We start from the raw sequence: 23,466 nt of genomic DNA, 5'->3' as shown, positions 1-23,466 counted from the left end.
ATATTTGTAGCAAAAATGTAGCTTATAAGATTCAGAAAATGGTATACTTATTCATGAAGTTTATCGACACAGTAAAAGCACAGTTAAAGCTCATGAAAAATAATTCTTATTTGTCCTATTCCAAATCGAATATTTAAACCTGAAATAACCAAAAAATGAAGCAATTTTCGGGAAAAACTTAAAACTTTTTTTAAATGTTTCAAAAAAAAGGTTTATTTCTATTTATTATAAAAGTTTCTAGCACCAAAACTATACGAATTACGCTCAAAATAAAGTTGGCCCCTTTTTTGGTAAAAAAAAAATCATGAAAATCTGCCCCTATTTCGCACCCCAAATAAAATTTATCATTAGGGCTTTACCATTTACTTTAAATATTTATTGTTTATATGATCTGTAAGTTTGACCGGTTCGAAGTTCTTATTTTTAAAAAAATTTAAAAGTTTTTTTATTTTGAAAAATACCTTTTTAAAAAAAAAAAAGTATTAGTGATACGAAAAATCTCAAAGAGTAAAGAAATGTAGGTAGGGCTTGCTTTTATAAATATTTTGGCTTTATTTTGTTTTTCTGTAAGACAAAAATTGGTTAAGACATGGCTGTTTAAAATTTGCATATACCTACTACTCGTGATTAGTGACTCGTTCAAGCCCTTAAACTAGAACCCTTTTAAAAATAAGTACTTTGAACCGGTGAAACTTACAGGTCGTATAAAAAAGTTAGGTAATTTGTAAGGTGATAATGATTAGTTTAATTTGGGGTGCTAAATGGAATTAACTATATTTTGAGCGTAACTGGCTTAGTTTTGATGCTAGAAATTTTTGTAAAAAATAAAGCTTCTTTTAAACACTTTAAAAAAAGTTCTAAAGAGTTTCTCCGAACAGTATTTCATTTTTTGGTTATTTCGCGTTGAAATATTCGATTTGGAATTTGACGAATAAGAAAAACTTTTCATGAGCTACAAGTTTTCTTTTACTGAGTCAATAAACTTCATTTTTGTTTCACTTTTTTTATAAACTAGATACATTTTTGCTAACAATATTCTTTCCGATCGAATACTTACTTTTTGAACTATTTGCGAAAAATCGCCTAAAAACATGGTTTTTTTGTTGAACAATAAACATTTTTACTCATAAATAACTCGAAAAGTCTTGAGTTGACCACTTCGGTGGTGACACTGAAAATTACACGTTATCGCCATATTTTACGTTGATTTACTGGGCTGTAACACATATAGGTATTTGTTACACGTGTCGCATTGAGTAATTTTTTAAAGGGTGGCCCATTTCCAATTCTGCGGGGGGGGGCCGACGGAGTTTGTTACGCCACTGGAGAAAATACATGTATGTTCAAAACTGGTTGTAACATTAGATGAAAAGGGGCATAAGGAACGGGAGATAAAGGTAAGAATAGCAAAAGGAAACATGGTGATATTAACAATTAGCGAAACATTAATGCGCAATAAATCAGAAATGGACATTTTAGAAAGATGGGAGAGGAAATACAAAATATATGGAGGTGTGAAAATAGATGGTTAATGAAGAAAAACGAAGAATTAAGAACTCAAAGAATTATATACCGAACTGAACATAATGACGGTAATTAAAACATAGAGAATACGATATTGACACATTGAAAGAATGGGAAAGGAAAAATGCCGAAAATGATACCTTCTCTCACGAAAGACAATACAAAAGAGAAGTAAAGGTACATCTTGAAAGAGAAGAAGGGTATACGAAGACTTACAAAAATGTAATATTGAGATTTGAAAGGACTAAGCATTGGACAGAAATCAATGAAAGGGAGTGTTTAAGAAATGTATGGAAAGACTATAAGAAATATTTATTGTATTTTACATAGATGAAACAAAATGTAAATAAAGGAAAATGTAATCTTTTCAGACCTTGGTCTTCAATGCCTATTGAGCTTTATAAAAATATGGTACCTACAAATATTTTGAAGTTATTGTCTCGAACCCGCTTAATATTAGAATACCGGTTATAGGAATATCCCGGTTTAAGGAATAGAAACTTGAGGTCCCGAAACGTTTTTACTAGCCACCGATAATGGGCTATTAGAATATCCCGGTTATAGGAATACTTTTGCTAGGCACGACGGCTATTCCAATAAGCGGGTTCGACTGTATTTCGAAACAAATAAATTTTGAATACTCTGTGCGTAGGTATAAAAAATTATTTCTAAAAAGGTTATATAAAAGGTCAGTTACATTACAAATACGAAACATATTATTTTTTTAGTACACCAAGAAATAATCGCAAAAAAGATCTTCTTGCTCTTAAGGTTCGTAAGGGTGTCAAATCCAATTTTCTTTTACGATTGTTTTATTAACAGAGATATGGGTTAAGTTAATAGCTGCTCATAATTAATGTGACCTTTAAAATTACATTTGACGAGAAGAGAGGAGATTCCTACATCAAATACAGTTACATAGCTGCCCGGAGAGTTTGGGCCATCAGCAGACACCATCAGAAGAAGGAGCACGACCGGGTCACCGAACCTCCTGCATTGTTGTCGGTTTTACTGCATAAAATTCCTAGTAAATAAAAAAAAATGTTCATTTGGGAGATTTATGATTTTGATTAATATTTTAAACGGTTCTCCAATAACCTTAGACACCGAGCGATAAATTGAGCAAATACCGTTGATGAGTATTGAAAGCTATTAAATTAACAAAAATATTTTTATCTAGGGGTACGTTCAAGTAACTACCGAACCATTTCCCTAATTTCACACCCAAGTAAAATTCTGTTGAGAATCATTAAGTGTCGCATGCAGACATACCTGGATAGACAAATACCACAAGAACAGGCAGGCTTCGTGAAGGGTAAATGCACAAGGAAGCAAATCCTTAATATGCGACAACTCATTAAGAAAGCACGGGAATTCAAAATTCCGATGATCATCTGGTTTCTGGATTATCAGAAGGCATTTGACTGTGTAGACTGGGCAGTTTTGTGAAAAGTTCTACATGAGATAGGGGTTACTGATCATCTGTCAGCTCTGGTGAAAAGCCTATATGAGAACAGTGAAACCAGAATAAGAATTGAAAACCATAAGTCCGATCCTTTTAAAATAGGTAGAGGAGTCTGACAAGGATGTATTCTATCTCCAAGTCTTTTTAATTTCTATGGGAAATATATAATGAGAAAAGCACTCGACAAATGGAATGGCGGTATTTCTATCGCAGGAAAGAAGATCTCAAATCTCAGATATGCAGATGATACAACATTAATAACTGCATCTGAAGAAGAAATGTCCAGCCTGCTGCAGCTAGTGGAAGCCGAAATAAATAGATGTGGTCTCAAGATCAATAAACAAAAAACAAAAATTATGATAGGAGATTATTCAAATTCACTTCAGACAACAGGAGCCTTAGACCAGTTTGAAGTGGTTAATGAGTTCAATTATCTAGGATCCTACATTAGTAATACAGGATCTTGTGAAACAGAAATACGTAGGAGAATAGGCATGGCCAAAAACGCTATGAGTCGATAGTCGATTATCGAAAATCTGGAAAGTTCGCTCCTTGTCGAAGAACACCAAAATAAGATTAGTACGTGCCTTAATTTTTCCCATATTTAATTACGGATCCGAAACATGGACAATGAAATCGGACGACAGAAAATGATTGACGCCTTTGAAATGTGGTGCTGGAGAAGAATGCTTCGGATCTCATGGACGGAACACAGAACAAATCACTCAATCCTCCAAGAGCTTAATATTCAGACTCGGCTTTCCTCTATTTGCCTCTAAACCGTCTTAAAATTTTTCGGCCATATTGCAAGAAGAAGTGATTCATAATCTTAATAGACTTATAATTTCTGGAAACGTTGAAGGGCGCAGAAGTAGAGGTCGCTCTCCTACTCGATGGACGGATCAAGTACAGAAAGCCAGTGGAAAAACATTCTCTGAATCCATAAGGGAAGCTCAGGACAGAAGCCGATGAAAAGATATAGTTGCTCGTATTATAGGGAATCACGACACGGTAGGTATTATAGGGAATCACGTTATAGGGAATCACGAGGAAACGACTGAGGAGGAGGACGATGTTCAAGATCGGTACAGAATCCTTCGTCTTATCACGAAAAGTAAAATCAAGTGCTGCAGAGGAATTTAAAGGAAGCAGATATCATGGCTCAAGAACATACACGATTGATTGGACAGGAGTAGACACAAAAAAAGCTTGTACAGATATATTGAATCTGTGAACTATGGATTTGTTATAATAATCGTTGAACCCCTTTGGGTTGCTCATCAAATACATCACAGAAATACGGGCAATTTGTTTATTCACGTCCCCATTAAGATAAAAATAGGCCTCATTGGAAAACAATTTTTGTTTTTCTTTCGAAAACAGTGGATCTTCTGCAACCTTATCAAGAGCACTTCGACTGAAACGATGACGTCTCGGAAGGTCGATCGGCCTCAGATCTTTCACGAACACTAATAGAATTTTGTAGGCTTTTAAACCAATATCCTTACATAATATATACCAAGTTGTTGCACACGACAAACCAAGCTGTTGGGAACGGCGAGAAATCGATTCTTCCTTATTTTCGCGTATGCTCCTTCTCAGAGGCATCTTTCAGTGCGTCACAGTTTTTCGATTTCTTTCTAACGCATTAAATTGTATGTGACAGAAAAAAGGTACGTCCGTGATTAAAGTCATTTATAACATTTATTCTAGTTTTTGGTAGATGGCGCTATAATTGAGCAAAAAATGATTTATGTATTATCTATACGACTATAATCTGTACAATTTATAAGACTATACAAATCGAAGAACGTTCCTTTTCAACGAAAACTTTTCGTTTATAAATTCGCAAAGTCTGTGTGTTATTGCGTTGCCGCTCCTGTAATACGTAGATCAGATTTATCGATGGATTCTTATGTAGTTTTGTCTTTTAAATCCAAATCTGAAAACGGCATTTCGATATCTCTAACCGTCTTCGAGATAATCGACCTCAAAGTCTAAAATGTGACGTCAATCCTTTTATTTTCTGCCGACACACTAAACGTCAGCTGAAATCGTTGCTAGTAAGTAGGTTAATTTTTTAATCTGAATTTGTTAAGCAAAGCATAGGTTATTTACATTTGAGTTTGACACTTCGTGAATGTCAAACTAAATTTTAAATTAAGTATTAATAAAATATCAATGACATTTGATAGTGAATTTAATTATTATATAAAATAAATAAGATGTTCAAAAATACAAATTGAGTATATTTTGAAAGTAATAATTAATTAACAACTTTAAGAACGATTATACGAGTATACGGCCTCCCCTCTAATGGGAGTACCTAATGATAAATGGACTGTTCCATTTGTTCTGAAATGAAAATTGTTATTATAGTCGGTTCGCTAAACTCAGACACAACTGGCTAGTGATTTTATTAGGTATTTTTTTGTTTTTTTGCAAAATTACTAGTTATTTTGTAATTATTAACTATTTAGTAATTTTTTTTTGCCAAATTGGCAAAATTACTGACTAAAATCACTAGCCAGTTGTGTCTGAGTTTAGCCAACCGACTATATGAAATGTTGTTTGCAATAAAATATTATAGCCTGATATGTGCAATTGCATCCTTCTAATGGAAAAAAATATTTGAAGATTTTCATTTATAACTCGTTTATTTTTAATTTGACGAACAAAAATTATTCTTCATAAAAAGTTCTTTATGGTCTAAGATTTATGATGCAACCATCATATATCAAATTTTATTAATTTTATACGAGGTATTTAAAAAATATGAATTTCGATCAAGAGTAAAGTACCTTTATAGTTCACAACATTTAAATTAGAATGATATAATTGCACATTAAAACATAATTTTTAATTCTAAACAACTTTTCATAATAGCAATTTTCCATATTGTGAATTAAAATACGTAAATAAACAAAGTTTTCGTTATGATAATGCTCGCCTTTTCAGCTTATTATAAATGAAATAAACACAATTGATTTGTTTTTATACCAAATTACGATTACGATTCTAACAACTGTCAGATTTAACTAAAATGTCATGCTATGATTCTCTAAATTGTCATCATCATCATTGTGTCATCATTAATGACACACTGAAAGACTGAGAAGAACTTTAAATTATAGTCCTATAGATATATAATATGTAAATAATGGGTAAATACCTAAATCTTTTTTCCGATTATAGCGCCATCTATCAACAACTGGAATAAATATAAATATGTATGTATCACGGACTTACCTCTTTTTCTGTCACTGGTGACGCACTGAAAGGTGCCTCTGAGAAGGAATATACATACATACACCATCCGCTATCGCTGCTATGTTTTATTCAGTACGTGATGAAAACTGGATTTCAAAGGACATCGCACACATCTTATGGAAAATATAATGTCACTCAAATTCAATAAAATTTATACGATTAGATTCGTTTTAAATTAACGATCAATTCTTATCATTGCGCCAACTCTTAATTATGATTAATTACGGCGCAAATTGCAATTAAAGTTTATCGAAATCACATTTTTGGAGTCCATAAAATGTTAGTTACAATCATTATTGCTCTGAGTGCTATTCATAACAGCTTAAATCCCGCTGGGCCTAAGCGGATTAGTGAAACTAATCCGCTGATTTATGGAGTACCGAAAATCTGGGTATTTTAAAATATTTTTTCTCTCTCTAACTTATGTACCTACCCATTTGATTTCAGATTTATTTATATCAATTTCTGCTCTTATTTTTGAAAATAGAGAGTTGCCGCAATGATAAGATTTGATAGTTAATTTAAAACGAATCTATTGGTATAAATTTTATTGAATTTGAGTGACATTATATTTTCTATAAGATGTGTGCGATGTCCTTTATTGATGGTATAGCGAATTGTGCGTTCGGTGGGCCAATTATAGGAACTATAAATTGCTCTAAGCGCACGAAACACAATTCCTCATTTTCATAATACAGCTGAATAATTTCTAGATGTTGTGCCGAGCTAAGTCTTTCCAGGATGAAATGTTAAACAATACTGAATAAAAACGCAACATGAGATGATATGATTCGTGCACGTTTTCCCATCATCTCCCACCAAAAAATGTACCCCAAATGAATCACCCTTTATATTTATTACGTATGGCAAAAGGCAAACAGATGTTACCTAAATACAATAAAATGTTAAAATTTGTTTTTGCGCAAAGTAAAAAAAAATACCTTCTATAAACAATCAGACCCAAGTTAATTTGGTTAAACTAGTCATATTGACCTGATTATCTGGTTGCTTTGTTACTCTTCCAGTAATTTAACATCTATGTATATCAATGGCCGAAAATGTGAAAATCGATTACAAACCTACATAATCTTGTATCTAATTTGTTGGTAATGAATTTTGAAACAGAAGTTGCCGAAATTGTTTCTCGCCACTTAAAATGTTAATTATTTCGGGCCAAAACGGATCAAGCAACTACTAATGCAGTTAGTGTAATGTTTAATTAAAATCTGAACTTCCCAAACTGCATATGGGGCACCATAACTTAATTAGAACTAGTTAGAAGCTTGCTCTTCGAACTTATGATATGGTTGGTATTTGTCAAATACTTCCATAAAAAAGATTAAATATTATGAGGTAAACCAAATAAACTTACGGACAAAAATATCGAATATTTTGAAATTATCATAATGAAGTGAAATTTTTGTGCTGCAATTTTAGCCCTCTGAGTGTCATAGGAATAGAATTTCTTTTTCGAATGCGATGTTTAGTGTCACATAAATGTTCGGTCGGATTTAAATGTTATCCGGGTTATCGAAAATCCGTGTTAGCCGGAGAATATGGTAAAAATTAATAAAATACATTATACTTACAGCTTAACTCCGTCATAATTGAAATAACATTAAATATATACAGTCGGAAAAATGAAAGAATACCCATGAACAATCACATCAATCACTTATTTTGTATTTGCTGTCTTTTTCTATAAAAAACGTTTGTTATTTATAGAAAAAGACAGCAAATACAAAATAAGTGATTGATGTGATTGTTCATGGGTATTATTTCATTTTTCCGACTGTACATATATGCACAGTACCTGACATCTAAATTACTAAAAACACGCAAACACAAACCTAAGCAAACGGAAGCAAACAATACAAGACTCTGTACTACACACAATACAGTCACAATCGAAACTCGGAACGACATTATGTTATTTAAGAACAGTGAAAACTAAGACTATTGTTTAAAAAAGAATTTTTTAAATAGTCTTTTAGTCTTTTTTAAACAATGCTAAAACAGCTTGAAATAAATAAAGGAATACTACAGGTGCCTGTTGTTTCCGTTAATCCGAGCCAACGAACGTGGCTCTGCCGCTTTGTGCCATGAGTCATTTTTACTATCGTATAGTTTAAATTACACAAATACACATTATCTCTCAAATATTATATTACATACATTTTTATTGTTGAAATGTTTGTCTGATGAAAATCGGTCCGGGTTAGCCGGACTTCCGGGTTATCGGGGTTCCACTGTATTTAAAAATCTTTTTTTCGTCTTTTTGCGTCCTGATTTACTATCCGTACTCTCACATTGTCTTCATCACGTTTACTGATGACCATGAATTTTGTTTTCTTTATGTTTACTTTTAGACCATACTTTTGGCTTATTTTGGTGACTTTATTTATTAGTAATTGTAATTCATTCTCATCATTGGCAAGGAGGACCATGTCGTCAAAGTAGCTGATGTTATTAGTAGGTTTTTCATTCACCTTTATTCCTATTTCTATGTTTTCTAAGGCCTCTTGGAAAATGGATTCAGAATATAAATTGAACGGGAATAGCGACAGTACATACCCGTGTATGACTTCCTTAAAAATTTGAATATCCGGTGGTGCTATAATTCCAACTTTTAGATATATGTTAAGACGAGGACGTAGACGACACGGCTGTTTTACGTGGCACGTTGAAGAATCGAGTGATATGAAAAGCATTGGCTAGTTTATCATACAAGGGAACGGGGCTACACCGGAGACGTGCAGGTACGTGCGCTTTCTATTGTTCTACGGCACGTTTCGTGTACGCCCCATCCTAATCCTAATATAAATCAGCCTTTACAATTTATTTTTTTATAAGTATCTGATTTTCGATATCATGCTTAACAATGTGTTAATTGTTAATTTTGTGTTGTCTGTGTTAATTTTGCATAGGACCAACATAATTATAAATAATACATATATCAAATCGTCGAAGTGTTGAAAGAACTAATTTCTTGTAAATTAAGTTTTTGAATTCAAAATATCCAACGCCTCTAGTTTCTGTTTAGATTTTTCTTGATACCTTTAAAAATATTTTAAAATAGGCAACGCTGTCTGCAAATAAACACACAAACCATCTCCAGGTACATACAAGCAAATACAAACATAATCTCTATGGTTTCTTGGATTTTAAGGCCACTGTTCTCTATATTTTTATTTACAATTTTCTTGATTTTCTTCCAAAATATCACATCTCTATAATTCGCGGAAAAATAAAGTTTGAAACACGCGGAAAAACTCAGACTATTGTATTCTCCGTATATAATTAATGAAAAATGTGGTTTGCATTTGCAAATGCCAGAAATTCCTTGCGGCTTCTTTATTAATGGTTAGTCATAGAATTTTCCTTTGTAAATTTATTTTATAATAAATTGTATCTCTAAGAAGGAGAACAAACAAAGTCATTAATTTTATCTACCTACCTATGCCTAGAAAATATTCAACGGAAACATTTCTTATCAATTTTCAATATAACTGAAAACAACTGTGACAGGTTAAAGTCAATTTAGGATTTCTATCTAAAATGTGCTGTTAACTACACTTTCAGCAACAATAAACATTTGATTGTTATTATGGCACGTTTGTTGATTCATACCAATGAAACATGTAGCCCAATAAATGACCGTTTTGGAGTGTAATTTCCAGGGGCAACTCCGAATTACATGAAAATTTGGTTTTAGGTTCTACTTACCCTCTACTTCAAAGTTGAATTTGTGCCGTTGGTTGCTTTTACCTGGGGGTGACATTTAACACTTCTCGGGGGGTGAAAACGCGTGTTTAAAATAAGGCCGGAAATGGATAAATTGACTTATTTTAAGCAGCTTTTGTTCTATAAAGTTTTTTACGTAAGTCAATACTTTTCGAGTTATTCGCGATTTAAAATGTTGATTTTTCGACAAAAAAAACTAAGTTTTCAGACCGTTTTTCCCAAATAACTCAAAAAGTAGATATTTTATCGAAATAAATACTTTTAGCAAAAGTGTAAGCCTATAAAAAAACGAAAAAAATGGTGTACCACTAAAGTCTACAAATTGAGCAGTAGCAAAGTTGTAGCTCATGAAAAATACGTTCTTATTCGTCTAATTCCAAATCGAATAATTCAACGCGAAATCACCGAAGAAAGAAGCGTTTTTGGGGAAAACCTTATTAACATTTTTAAAGTATAGAAAAAAAGCTTATTATTTGTTTTTTACAAAAGTTTACAGCATCAAAAATAAGCGAGTTACACTGAAAAAAAAAGTTGGCCCCTTTTTTTTGTAAAAAAAAAATCGTGAAAACCGTCCTCTATTTAGCACTCTAAATTTAATCGTTTGGCTTTACCATCTATTTTAACTGTATGTGTATTGTTTATATGATCTGTAAGTTTGATTGGTTTGAAGTGCTTACTTTTGAAAACATTTGGTTTTGTAGTAAAAAAAAATTTCTAAAAATTTTTGAAAAATTTCATTTTTTCAAAATAACTAAAAAATTATTAGTGATAAAAAAAACTTAAACAGAAAAAAATGTAGGTTTTGTTATTATAAATATGCTAGTTTCATTTTGTTTCTCTGTAAGACAAAAATTGGTTAAGATATGGCTGTTCAAAATTTGCATACACTCGTGATTAGTGACCCATTCAAGCTTTCTCAATTATAACCCTTTCAAAAATAAACACTTTAAACCGGTGAGACTGGCAGATAATATAAAAAATAGATAGGTAAGTAAATTGTTTGTAAAGCGGTAGCGATTAATTTCATTTGGGGAGCTAAACACGGCGAGATTTTCATGATTTTTTACAAAAAAAAAGAGGGCCAACTTTATTAATTCGCTTATTTTTAATGCTAAAACTTTTGTTAACAATTAAAACAAAGCTTTTTATAAACACTTTAAAAATGTTTGAATGGGTTTTTCCCGAAAAGTGATTAATTTTTCGGTGATTTCACCTTAAAATATTCGATTTCGAATTAGACGAATAAGAACGTATTTTTCATGAGCTTCAACTTTGTTTTTATTTGATTGATAGATTTTACTGATACACCATTTTTTGGGTTTTTTATAAGCTACACTTTTGCTAAGGATATTTTTTTCGATAAAATATTTACTTTTTCAGTTATTTGCGAAAAACCGTCTGAAAACGTAGTTTTTTTTTGTCAAAAAATCAACATTTTCAATGGCAAATAACTCGAAAAGTATTGACTTACGTAAAAAACTCTATAGAACAAAAGTTGATTAAAATCAGTCAATTTATCCATTTACGGTCTTAACTTGAACGTATGTTTTTTCACCCCCGAGAAGGGGTGACTGTCACCCCCCAAGTAAAAGCCACCAACGGCACAATTTCAACTTTGAAGTGGAGGGTAAGTAGAACAAAAATCCAAATTTTCATGGAATTCGGAGTTGCCCCTGAAAATTACACGGTATCGCCGAATTTCCCGTTCATTTACTGGGCTAATAGTGTAAGTGTTTAAAATAAAAGGATCATAAAGCATTTAACGTTTCCGTGAAGTATTACCAGCTTTTTATGCATTTTTTTGAGATTTGTTTGTCTTTGTCATTATTAGATATACATACGTGGGCAGTCCGATAAGTACTTATCCTACAAAAGAAAAAGGAAAATTTTGGAAAAGTGGCAATTTATTTCTCTACATAGTCTCTTTTGAGCTCGATACACTTGACCCAGCGATGCTCCAACTTATTTAATCCGTCTGAAAAATACCTTTTCTCGAGGTCTGCAAAATAGGCTTCCGTGGCGGCGATAACCTCCTCATTCGACTTAAATTTCTTTGTTCCTTTGATTTTTAGCGAGTGTCTTTTTCAAGTTTGGAAACAAATAGTAGTCGCACGGGGCCAAATCTGGAGAATACGGTGGATGGGGCAACAGTTCGTAGCCCAATTCGACCAATTTGGCCATGGCGACGGCGGAGGTGTGAGCCGGTGCATTGTCATGGTAGAAGAGCACTTTTTTCTTTGCCAAATGGGGTTGTTTCTTCTTCAATTCGGCATAATAGCGCCCTGTGATCGTTTTGCCATTCTCCAAGTAGTCGATGTATCCGACAGCGGTATATGGCAGCGGTCTGCCAATACAAGATCGTGGATTTTTGTCACGATATTCTCCGTGGTAGCCATTTTCAGGGCACCTACGCGTGGCTCATCAAAAACCGACTTTCGTCCACGTAGAAACTCATTAAACCAATTTTTGACAGTTGCCATCAAAGAAGAAGAGTCACCGTACACAGCATCCAAGCGCTCTTTGATTTCGCTGCGTGATTTCCCTTCCAAAAATAAGAATCGAATCACCGACCGATATTGCTCTTTTTCCATTGCTCCATATTGCTCCTTTTTTTTCGTATGCAGTCTCTTGTTTGTACTAGTCTATTTTTTATATATTTTTTAATTGTTCCTTTGTTTTATATTATGAAACCAAAACATTTGTAATACTGATCTGTTCCTTTGATTTTTTTACCTTGTAAAAGTGCTCTATTTACATTTAAATGAGGAGATATGCCATAAAGAAACAATATTAGAACGATATTAACTAAGTACAAAAAGGCAACACCTCAAGTTCTAATTTAGAGTACATTATAATTTGACTTTATTATTAATCTTAATCTTGTGTGTTTAAGTCTCTATAAGCATTAATACTGCCATAATTGTACCAACTTAACTAATTAACGTTTTTATGTTTCAGCTGTAGACTTGGACCTGTGTTCGAGCAACGTTCAAGATGCGTTCGTTATCGCGGTCGAACAACAAGCGAGAGAACGTTTGGAGAAACTCTCCGCTCTCAAACGGATCACCCCCATCGACATGAACAAACTCTCACAACAAGTAAGACCATTATCTGTCTCTGTCTCCACTCTATATATTAATCTAGGTCATTCTGCAGAAGTAGGTTGACTTTCGGGACGATTTCCTCCTTTCAGGTTATACCAAATGTAACCTCGTTAAGTGATTGAAAATATTATTGGATTTAGTATTTCGGGAATTGTATACAGGTTGATTTATAAAGTACAGATAATATTCTACCTGTAGATACTGTAGCGGAACATATTAACTGAGATACAATGTGTTACGTTTAATTTTTTTAATACCTAATGACATATAAGAACTCTTTAATTAAGCCCTTATGATCTTAAAATCTTGCTTTTGCATATAAGAAATAAATGAACCTATTATTACCTATTATTACCTATTTTAACTGTAACCGATATACACATTACATTATTTATATTATAAAATTGCTAGGGTTCGTAAAAAGTATATTATGTTTAACTAGGATGGCTACACCACCGTAACCATCATCTCGATAAAGTCTAAAACAATTAAATCAAATATTATATGGGTATTGTGATGTGAGGATTCTTACGAATTTTTTAATTATTGGTCAATTTTTTCTATTCTTTACGATTACTAATTCCCTCATATTCTTGGGTACCCACACTTGTATCAAGTCTCACAGCGATACTCACAGTGCAGACACTGATCGGAAGCTTTTAATATACCGAGTCTCTCAAGGACGCTTCTCGAATCTCGAATAGAATAAATAATATCCTCCTCTTTATCTGTACTTTAGCAGTATTTATCTTCATTTCTTTGTATTGGGTCTTACTATTATTTTCAATTCTACCGTGTTCTTAGTATATGCTCTCGTCGACACCAATATCCTTCTTTCTGTGTCCTCACAGCTGTTGGAGCTCTTCTGATGTAAGTTCTATTCATGCTAGTGCATCTGCTCTAACATTTTCAGCTTCTGTCACTTGCCTAAATTGTCAAATTGTATTTTTCTAACTTCAATGTCATCTTCGTCATACCACATAGGTACACTAATGGACCGAGGTCCGTGAGAATATCAAATACCTTCTGAAGTAATGTCTTCATTTGGAAATACTCCATACTATTGCTAACAATTCCTTCTCTATCGTAGAATAACTGATTTCTACCTTGTTCAGCATTCAACTAGCATAATTTTCATTACCGTTTGACAAAATTGGTCCTAAGGTAATACCTGACGGATCTGTTCTTAATATAAACTTGTTTTCCTGAGATAAATCTAGAAATTGATTACTAGAGGGTTTGTTGGTGATACCTTGAATTTATCAAAAGCCTTTTGGCATGCTGCTATTCGCTGACTTTCAAGTACATTCTTTCTAGACAATCTGTTTAGTGGTGTAACTATTTCTGTAAAGTGTTTGATATTTTTTCTGTAATAATTTGCAATTCTTTCTTTCCTTTGGGTTCTGTAGCGTAGGATATTGTCCCATTGCGATGATCTTAATCACAGTTAAACTTAAATACAAGAATATTGGACTGGGACCGGCATGGAAGAACATGGAGTGGAAGACCTGCTATGAGATGGAACACGTACATAGGAAATGCTATGATAGATAAAATACCTCAGAGAAGGTAAATCGAAAAATCGAGTGCTGTCGAGAACGAAAACGTTGAACTCATAATGTGAAAATCTGAAGAAGAAGCATTAGAGTGGGTCTTAAAATTAATAAAAACAATAAGAAAATAATGGTGATAGATACTAGGTTGTTTAAGTTTGGTACACTCTTCTTATTAACCTATGTAAAGTTTTATTTAAATTTGTCAGTTCATTATTTTTTTAGAAGCTATTTAGTATCGATGTGTCACAGTATTTTTTACAATGGAAATAATCAAGTATCGTGCCGTGATTGAATTTTTATTCTTGGGTTTAAAACAAAGGAAATTTATGAACAAATGTTGATAGTGTATAAGGACTCTTCTCCTTCAATTATTACAGTAGAAAAATTAGTTGCTAAATTAGACGTGGTTGTTGAAGCCTTGATGACGATCCACGTAAAGGACGCCCAAAAAGAGAAACGCCCAACACCAGAAATCGTCGAAAAAACACAGGCTATGGTATTGGAAACTCGTCGAATAACTGAAAGTGATATAGTAGAATCCCTATGTATCTCATAGGGCAGTGTAAGTGATATTTTGACCGAAGTATTGGGTTTCAAAAAGCTGTGGTCACAATGGGTGCCGCATTTGCTCACAACTGAACACAAACATATATTTAATATATATGTTTGTGGGTGTTTTCGAAAGGATAAAGTAGATGGTGTGCGTCGATTCATCACAGTGGTTGAGACTTGGTCTATCACCATGAATCTGAATCAAAACAAAAGGTTAAAGAGTAGTAGAATAGTTTTTCGGCTCCAAAACAAGTTTGTGTCCAGAAATCGGCCAAGAAGATTCATCAGTTTTTGGGATGTGAGATAAATTTTTTTGTGGATTACTTGCAAACTGATAAAACAATAGATTCTGGATATTATTATAACCTTTTAGACCAGTTGAAGGAAAAAATCGTAAAAAAGACCCAGTTTGCAAAAGAAAAAATATATTTTTCATCAGGACAATTCAACGTGTCATATGAGCATTTTACCAATGGCTAAAATATATGAATTAAAGTTCGAATTGTAGGAGCATCCACAGTATTAATCAGATTTGGTTCCTAGCGACTTCCATTTCTTTCAATACATAAAAAAATTATGATTATACAAATGATGAATATGTAACAACTGTGGAATCGTATTTTGCAGCCCTTCCTGATTCTCCCTTTAGGGATGGAATTTATAAATTGAAATGTAGTTGGAACAAGTGTATTGATGTTCAGGTAGACTATACTGAATAATAAAGTGTAAATCATGTTATAAAATTGTGTTCTTCTTATCGAACCGCAAAACTTATTGAACAACCTAGTAGGGTAGGTAGTGGAGTCACTGAAGGTGGATATGAGCTATTACCTCCGATTTCGTTGAACCTCCATCGATTTGCATGAAAATTGGTGAGTGGTTAGAGGATATCTCAAGGAACAAAGGTGACATGGTGCCAACTTGCGCTTTTACCCTGGGGGTGGATGCCACCCCTTCTCGGGGGTGAAAATTATTTTATTAAAAATATCCCCATAATTCGATACAGAAACAAATTTCAAGCAAAATTTGTTATATAAAGTTATTAAAATAAATCAAAACTTTTTAAGTTATTAAAGATCAAAGATTTTAATTTTTCTTGAGAAAAATGCATGTTTTTAACCAATTTTTCATCAATAACTCAAAAAGTGTAAGTTTTTACAAAAAAGTTATTAATATTAAAATTGAAGCAAATAAAAAATGAAATAAACCTCTTACTAGAAAAACCTTTTAATGTTAACTAAAAGTGAGTTATAGGTAATTGAATGTATATTTTTTTCGGCGAGTAAAACACTCTAAGTAATCAAGCTGAAATAACGGGACATTGATGCATTTTATAACATAAACTTATTAAACATTTGTCAAAGTACTTAAAATTATCTATCAAATGAGCCCCCGAACATGTTGATAGCGTTAAAATTTATGCTCCAAAATTTTTTCAAAATTTATCTTTTAAAAATTTTTCCAAAAACTGTTATTGTTTTTTTTAATAACTCTTTCTCTCTTTTTTTAATAAATCTTTTAAACCTCTTACTTTTTTAAAAATAAAAGGTTAAATGGCCCCGGTTGCATGGTTACCACAGCAAAATTTAAGATTTAAACGTTTATATCTCGGTTATTTTTTACCCCATAGAAATAGTAAAACAGGCAAAATATTTGGCACAGAAAAAACTAAAGTTTGGTTATATATAATTTTTTACGTATATTGAGTATTTTTGGAGTATTATCAAAAGAATATGAGAATTACAATAATTTTAAAAATTATGATTTTTTTAGATTATATCTTTTTTCAAAAATATGCATTCTAAACCTAAGCCGGTCAAAATTATCGAAAAAATTACTTATGCTAATATAAAGAAGTTCATGTAAGGATTACTATAAATTTTAATTTTTGTGGAAATGGTGTATGTTTTATTTTTCACTTTTTCCTAAAAAATTGAAACGGTTCTTTTATTTTCATTATAACTTACTTAATTTTGGCGCTATTACCTTGTTCTGAAGTTCATTTGATAGATATTCCCAAGTACTTTGACAAATGTTTAGCAGGAATATTTTATATATTGCATCGTTTTCCCGTTATTTAAGCTTGAATACATAGATTTGAGTACTCGTCGAAAAAAATACACATTCAATTGCCAATAATAACTCACTTTGAGGTAACATTAGTTTAGTTCTTTATGTGAGGAGTATATTCAATTTTTTATTATCTTCAATTTCAGTAATAACAACTTTTTTGTAAAAGCTTATAGTTTTTGATTTAAATGTGAAAAACCGATTTAAAACATGCATTTTTTACGAAAAAATAAAATCTTTGGTCTTTAATAACTCAAAAAGTGTTGATTTATTTTAATAACTTTATATAACAAATGTTGCTTATAATTTGTCCCTCTATCGACTTATGGTATTATTTTTAATAAAATAATTTTCATCCCCGAGAAGGGGTGGCATCCACCCCCAGGGTAAAAGCGCGTTCAGTGTATATACTGTTATATTTCTATTTGATATGAAAATTAAATTTTGATAATTATAAACAAAATTCAATTTAATATAAAATATTTTCAATTTTCTCAACCACGGGCATATAAATTTAGAACAACCTGTATACAACAAATTGTTATATTTAATTTTAAGAAGTGATTAAACGAAACTCGGGACAATGCGCTTAAAATAAAACTCAAGTGAAATCGATAATAGGTCATTATCGTTGTTCGCGGAAGGTTCGATCATTAGCCGATGCTAAATAAGACTTAGTGGAAGTAGATAATAGATCATTAAATTTTGTAATTAGTAGAAAGTAATTTTAGAATGGGAATTAACTATTTTTCTTTTGAAATCCATTAAGCATATTTAGAAAGATTAAAAATTGGTTTTGAGGAATACTGCGAATGAGAGTTGGTGGTGGAAGTTTGATTTGTGAATCTGGAAGGGATATTTAGAAAGTAGGGGAATGAATGACAAATAGAGATCAGAATGTTTTGAGCTGTCGAGAAGTGAAGTCCAGTAGTAGACGGTAGTGTACGGAGAGTGAGAAAGCCGGTGTAGTTCCGTGAGTGTGGAGTATCTATCGTGGAACGAGAGGTAGGCCAGGTTGAGAGTAAAAGAACCTCCTTGAGCCAAGAGTTCCCGGTAGCTGATTGCAGTTTCGAAAAAGGTAGAACACAGCATCACGACAGAAGCAGGAAACGAGAGCTATACGAGCTAGTTTCAGAGGAGAACATTACTGGAAGCCAGGACGAGGTTTTGATTGCAGCCAAGGATAGCAGGAAACGGGTCTTGTGTGAAGACATTCTCAGTTCACCAGAAAAAGGTCAGTCTCATTTGTTTGGACATGAATGTATGGGTTTTTCATATTAAATACCACATTTAAAATTGAAGAAACATAATCAATAATATCAGAAAAGCTTCATCAAACTTAAATAGAATTGTTGCTAATAAATCATAATAGTTAAATGTTAATAAAAACTTTCAATTGGAAACCAAAAGGAAATAAGATTCCCATGTGTAAATGTTATGTTTAAGAATAATAAGATATAGCAAATATTAAGCAGTGATTGCCATTTAAATAAAATAAACAATATTTTGATTACAATTGTAACCCATATGTGTTATTATTTTACTCTTTTCTTTCCTATCCCGATTAGGAACCATTATTATTAATGCATTGATTAAATTAAATGACATATAAAAATATTATCTCATATCAATAATCAAGATCACATCAATACATTGTAAATCCCAAATCAGGATTTCCAAAGTTTATACAGGGTGTTTGGTAAACAATGGGCCATAGCTCAACCTCAGATGCCTGAGGTTAAACTAGGTATATTTAAGCTAACTTACCTTAGTACAAAAGTTGATAATAACCGAAATACAGAGTGTCAATGTTAAACTTTTATTTTATTTATTTTTGAATATTTCCTGACAGGCACTTGACAACAACACGAAATTTGGTAAGTGGTGCTGGTACTGTATACCCTACTAAATTATGTTAAACAAACGTTTCTGGCTACTACCAGAGGCGTACGACGGGGGAACGTGAATGGTTGACCCTTCCCAAATTCTACGCCACTGCTGGAATTGCTATTTTAGTGCAATTTTTTGATTCTCCAATACTTTCTATGTAAATAACATACGCTTCATTCGTAACGATAAAGCCATTAGTTTTCGAGATATTTGAAGCTAAAAACGAAGGAGCATAATACAATAATCAAAATAAGTGCGCCTTTTGCATTTTTAACTTCAAATATCTCGAAAACTAATGACTTCATCGTTACGAATGAAGAGTATATTATTTGCATAGAAAGTATCGGAGAATCTAAAAATTATGCCAAAATAGCAGTTTCATCAGTGGCGTAGAATTTGGGAAGGGTCAACCATTCACTTTCCTCTGTCATACGCTTCTGGTAGTAGCGAGAAACGATTATTTAACATAATTTAGTAGGGTGTACAATGCCTACACTTTCTGCCAAGTAGATCATGGATATGTCAAATTATTTTATACTACTATAGAACTACTATAAAACTATTTGACATATCCTTATAATACTTGGCAGAAAGTGTAGGTACTGTACATCCTAATAAATTCTGTTAAATAATCGTTTCTGGCTACTACCAGAGGCGTACGACAGGGGAAAGTAAATGGTTGACCCTTCCCAAATTCTACGCCACTGATGAAACTGCTATTTTAGCACAATTTTTAGATTCTCCAATACTTTCTATGCAAATAATATACTCTTCATTCGTAACGAAGAAGTCATTAGTTTTCGAGATATTTGAAGTTAAAAATGAAAAGTCACACTTATTTTGATTAATGTATTATGCTCCTTCGTTTTTAGCTTCAAATATCACGAAAACTAATGGCTTTATCGTTACGAATGAAGGGTATGTTCTTTACATAGAAAGTATTGGAGAATCAAAAAATTGCACTAAAATAGCAATTCCGCTAGTGGCGTAGAATTTGGGAAATGTCAACCATTCACGTTCCCCCGTCGTACGCCTCTGGTGGTAGCCAGAAACGTTTGTTTAACATAATTTCGTAGGGTGGACAGTACCAACACCACTTACCAAATTTCGTATTGTTGTCCCATGCCTGTCAGGAAATATTCAAAAATAAATAAAATACAAGTTTAACTTTTGACACCCTGTATTTCCCATTCTTTACCAAACACCCTGTACATTGTAAATTATGATTCGGGAGTGCTCCTATTAGTAGCATTTAACGTGTCTTGGTTTGTTTATTTCTACTGCATCTTGAATGTAAATGTTTAGATACAAATAAATAAATGGAGGGAAATGCGTGAACTATTTTGTCGTTTAGGGCACGTCACTGTTCCAAAGTGGGCACTAAAAGTGGTGGCGCCTCCCAACTGAAACTATTATACCGAGGATCCTGCTGTATTCAATAAATTACTAATGAGCCGTGTAAGCTGTAACCTGATTCCCGTTTGACTCGAATAGAAACTTGGGGGGCATTGTAAATTTCTTAGAAGTATAGTGTTTTAAAGGTCGCAAGTTCCGGGGGTGCAATCAAGTTTTTCTTCTAAAAAATTAATATAGTACGTGCGTCCGCTCGTACGTTTTTAAGGAATTTTCTTTTGTAAAAAAAAGGAAAAAAGGAAATATTTCTATATTCAATAAAGGAATAAAATGTTTTTCCGCAAATCGCCAGGAAATTTTGACATTCCTGTCAAAATTTCTTGAAGAAAAAGTCAGGACTTCCTTACTGTAAGGAAATGTCATTTCCTTACTGTAAGGAAATGATATTTCCGTACAGTTGTTAGTGTTAAATTTATAAGCGTCAAGTTTGACAATTCAACCTCAATACGTTTCCATAATAACCCAAGTAATTTTATTAGGAATTTCAAAGCACCATTTATTTGGGAATAAAATTATCGCGTTTTTTTTAAATCAATCAATATCTGTCGAATTTTAAACGATTTGCGGAAAAATAGTATGTTTACCTCGTAGGAAAAGCCACATTCCTAGACTCTGTGTTGCTAAGTCTCGGCTTGCGCCTCGACTTAGCAATCTTCACAGTCGTCCAGGAATGTTAAGCTTTTCCTACCCCGTAAACAATGTACTATTAATAGTGACTGAAATTCTCAATCTATATGTATTATGTACATAAAATTTTTAATTTCGTTGTTTTTGGAAAAATTACGAGCTGTATTACGTAATTAGTTAACAACTGCTGGAATTTGAAAGAAAAATAATGAGTACGATACTGGGCTACAATGTAACGAGAGAGGGAGAAAAAAGGCTGAAAACAAATGCCGAAATTAAAGAAGAATTAAAGGGAGAAAATATAATCAGATACATAAAATCTCTTTGCTTGGACACACTCAGATATGGGTCATTCAACGAATATACGACTCTTGGATTATCTCGACAACGAATATTTTACTGTGCAACATAAGAAGTACGAAAGTAATGGTTCTAATAATTATTCCAATAAAAAACAATGTAATTTTCAATTTACTTTCGCCCATCATATTTTGCACAGTAAAATATTGGATGTGATATGAAAGGAATCATTCCTTTCATATCACATCCACGTGGGTTAGAGTCCTGTGTTGCCCTGGGTAATATCCAGGACTATTTACAATATCCATTTATTTTAATAATAATATGGGACAGCTTGGTTATTAGTGCACCCTATGTAACCCTCAGCTGAATTTTGTGCTTGTGTGTCACAGTGTTGCCATACGGTTTTCTTTATTTGTTTCATAATTTCAATCGATGTTAAATGTACCTACAAGAACAATAGAATAATTTTATAAGAACGTTTACTTCTCCGTCATTATACCAGGTAGAATGACAAATGAGGTGTCAAATGAAAAAAAAACTTTACTTTATTGGTGTTTCAAACCTCTTTTTTAATTTATTATAATCATTCATCTGTTTGATTTATCTATTTATCTACTTTTTTATAACGATTTAAATTAACTTCGATTTAAAAACATTTTTACAGTTTATCTTCATTGACCTCTTTTATTTATCAGTTGATCTTCTTTTTTATAACAATTTTAAGGTAACTTTGATTTAAAATGCCTCTTTTGAGCTTTTTGTAATAAAAAAACTTTAATTTATTGGTGTTTCAAAACTATTTTTTAATTTTTTATAATTATTTATCTACTTTTTTATAATTATATAACATCCCTCTTTTGAGCTGTTTGTAAAATACAAGTAATTGGACTTCGTCCTTTTAGACGAAGTCGTAATTGGACAACTAAGTCCAAGGTTTTCACCCAAAGTAATCGAAAGTAGAAGTGGAAGTCGATTTTTGAACACTTTCTGTATAACTTTGCGTCGATTGATATACGATTTTACTAATATTGAGTCATATTTACTAAACTGTGGGTCATAATTGTTTAAACAAAAATGACTTCAAAATCGAAATTGAAGATTCAAACTCGACTTTTCAATACGCTTCGATTGATGTGTTACATGTATATCTGCGACTATAATATGGCACTTCCGGTTAGAACCTTTTAACCGGAAATGATATAAAAACCAAAATTCTACATTTGTTCTCATCTTGGTAAGGCACGTCGAATGATATATAGCTTATACTATTTCGGTGACTTTAAAACAGTACTTACGGTTGCAAATCTAAAACCGGAAGTCCGATGTCAAATTTCTCATCTTTTGGCATTCTACCTTGTATAGTGACGGAGGAGTTATATTCGCGGTCGGACGGACAGACGGACAGACAGCCTTGGTCAAATTTCTCACCTTTAGTACCACCTTGGTTTATAAGCTTTCATTTGACACCTCATTTGTTATTCTACCTAGTATAGTGACGAAGGAATTATATTCGCGGTCAGGCAGACAGACGGACAGCCTGGGTCAAACTTCTCACTTTTAGTACCATGCCAGACGGACGTGGCTAATTCAACGTTTTCACAATTTTTCAAGATTGGTGAAAACAACAATATAATAAACTTTACTTAATTGGTGTTTCAAAACTACTTACTTTTTACACATTACACAATATTACAAAGTTTCTAGCAAGTTAAACTTCACAATGATTTAAAATAATCAAGTAAAACCCTATCTATACATAACATATTAGAACATACCTAAAATACACAAATGATACATTTCACACACAAATATAATATCACAAAAAATTGTAATGTGATAGTATGAAAAAATAGAGGATACGGCAACGTTGTTACATATCATGCTCGGATCCAATGCCAAAATCTACACAGACATATTAGGGTGCACTAATATCCAAGCTGTCCATAAT

General features: G+C 32.6%; 1 protein-coding gene across 3 annotated transcripts in view; it reads left to right on the top strand.

Moving 5' to 3' along the window:
* LOC126885685 (protein PALS1) overlaps window positions 1–23,466 on the top strand; it is a 667,108-nt gene that overhangs the window by 305,566 nt on the left and 338,076 nt on the right. For all 3 annotated transcript variants that reach the window (XM_050652389.1, XM_050652391.1, XM_050652392.1), the window contains one exon: window positions 12,962–13,101. In XM_050652389.1, the coding sequence (XP_050508346.1) occupies window positions 12,962–13,101 (140 nt within the window). The remainder of the gene's footprint in view (window positions 1–12,961; window positions 13,102–23,466) is intronic.

Source organism: Diabrotica virgifera, chromosome 5 (assembly GCF_917563875.1).
Source record: "Diabrotica virgifera virgifera chromosome 5, PGI_DIABVI_V3a".
NCBI classification, from domain to species: domain Eukaryota; kingdom Metazoa; phylum Arthropoda; class Insecta; order Coleoptera; family Chrysomelidae; genus Diabrotica; species Diabrotica virgifera.
Note: the sequence above shows the minus strand (reverse complement) of the source record. Positions and strands in the feature narration are given on the sequence as shown.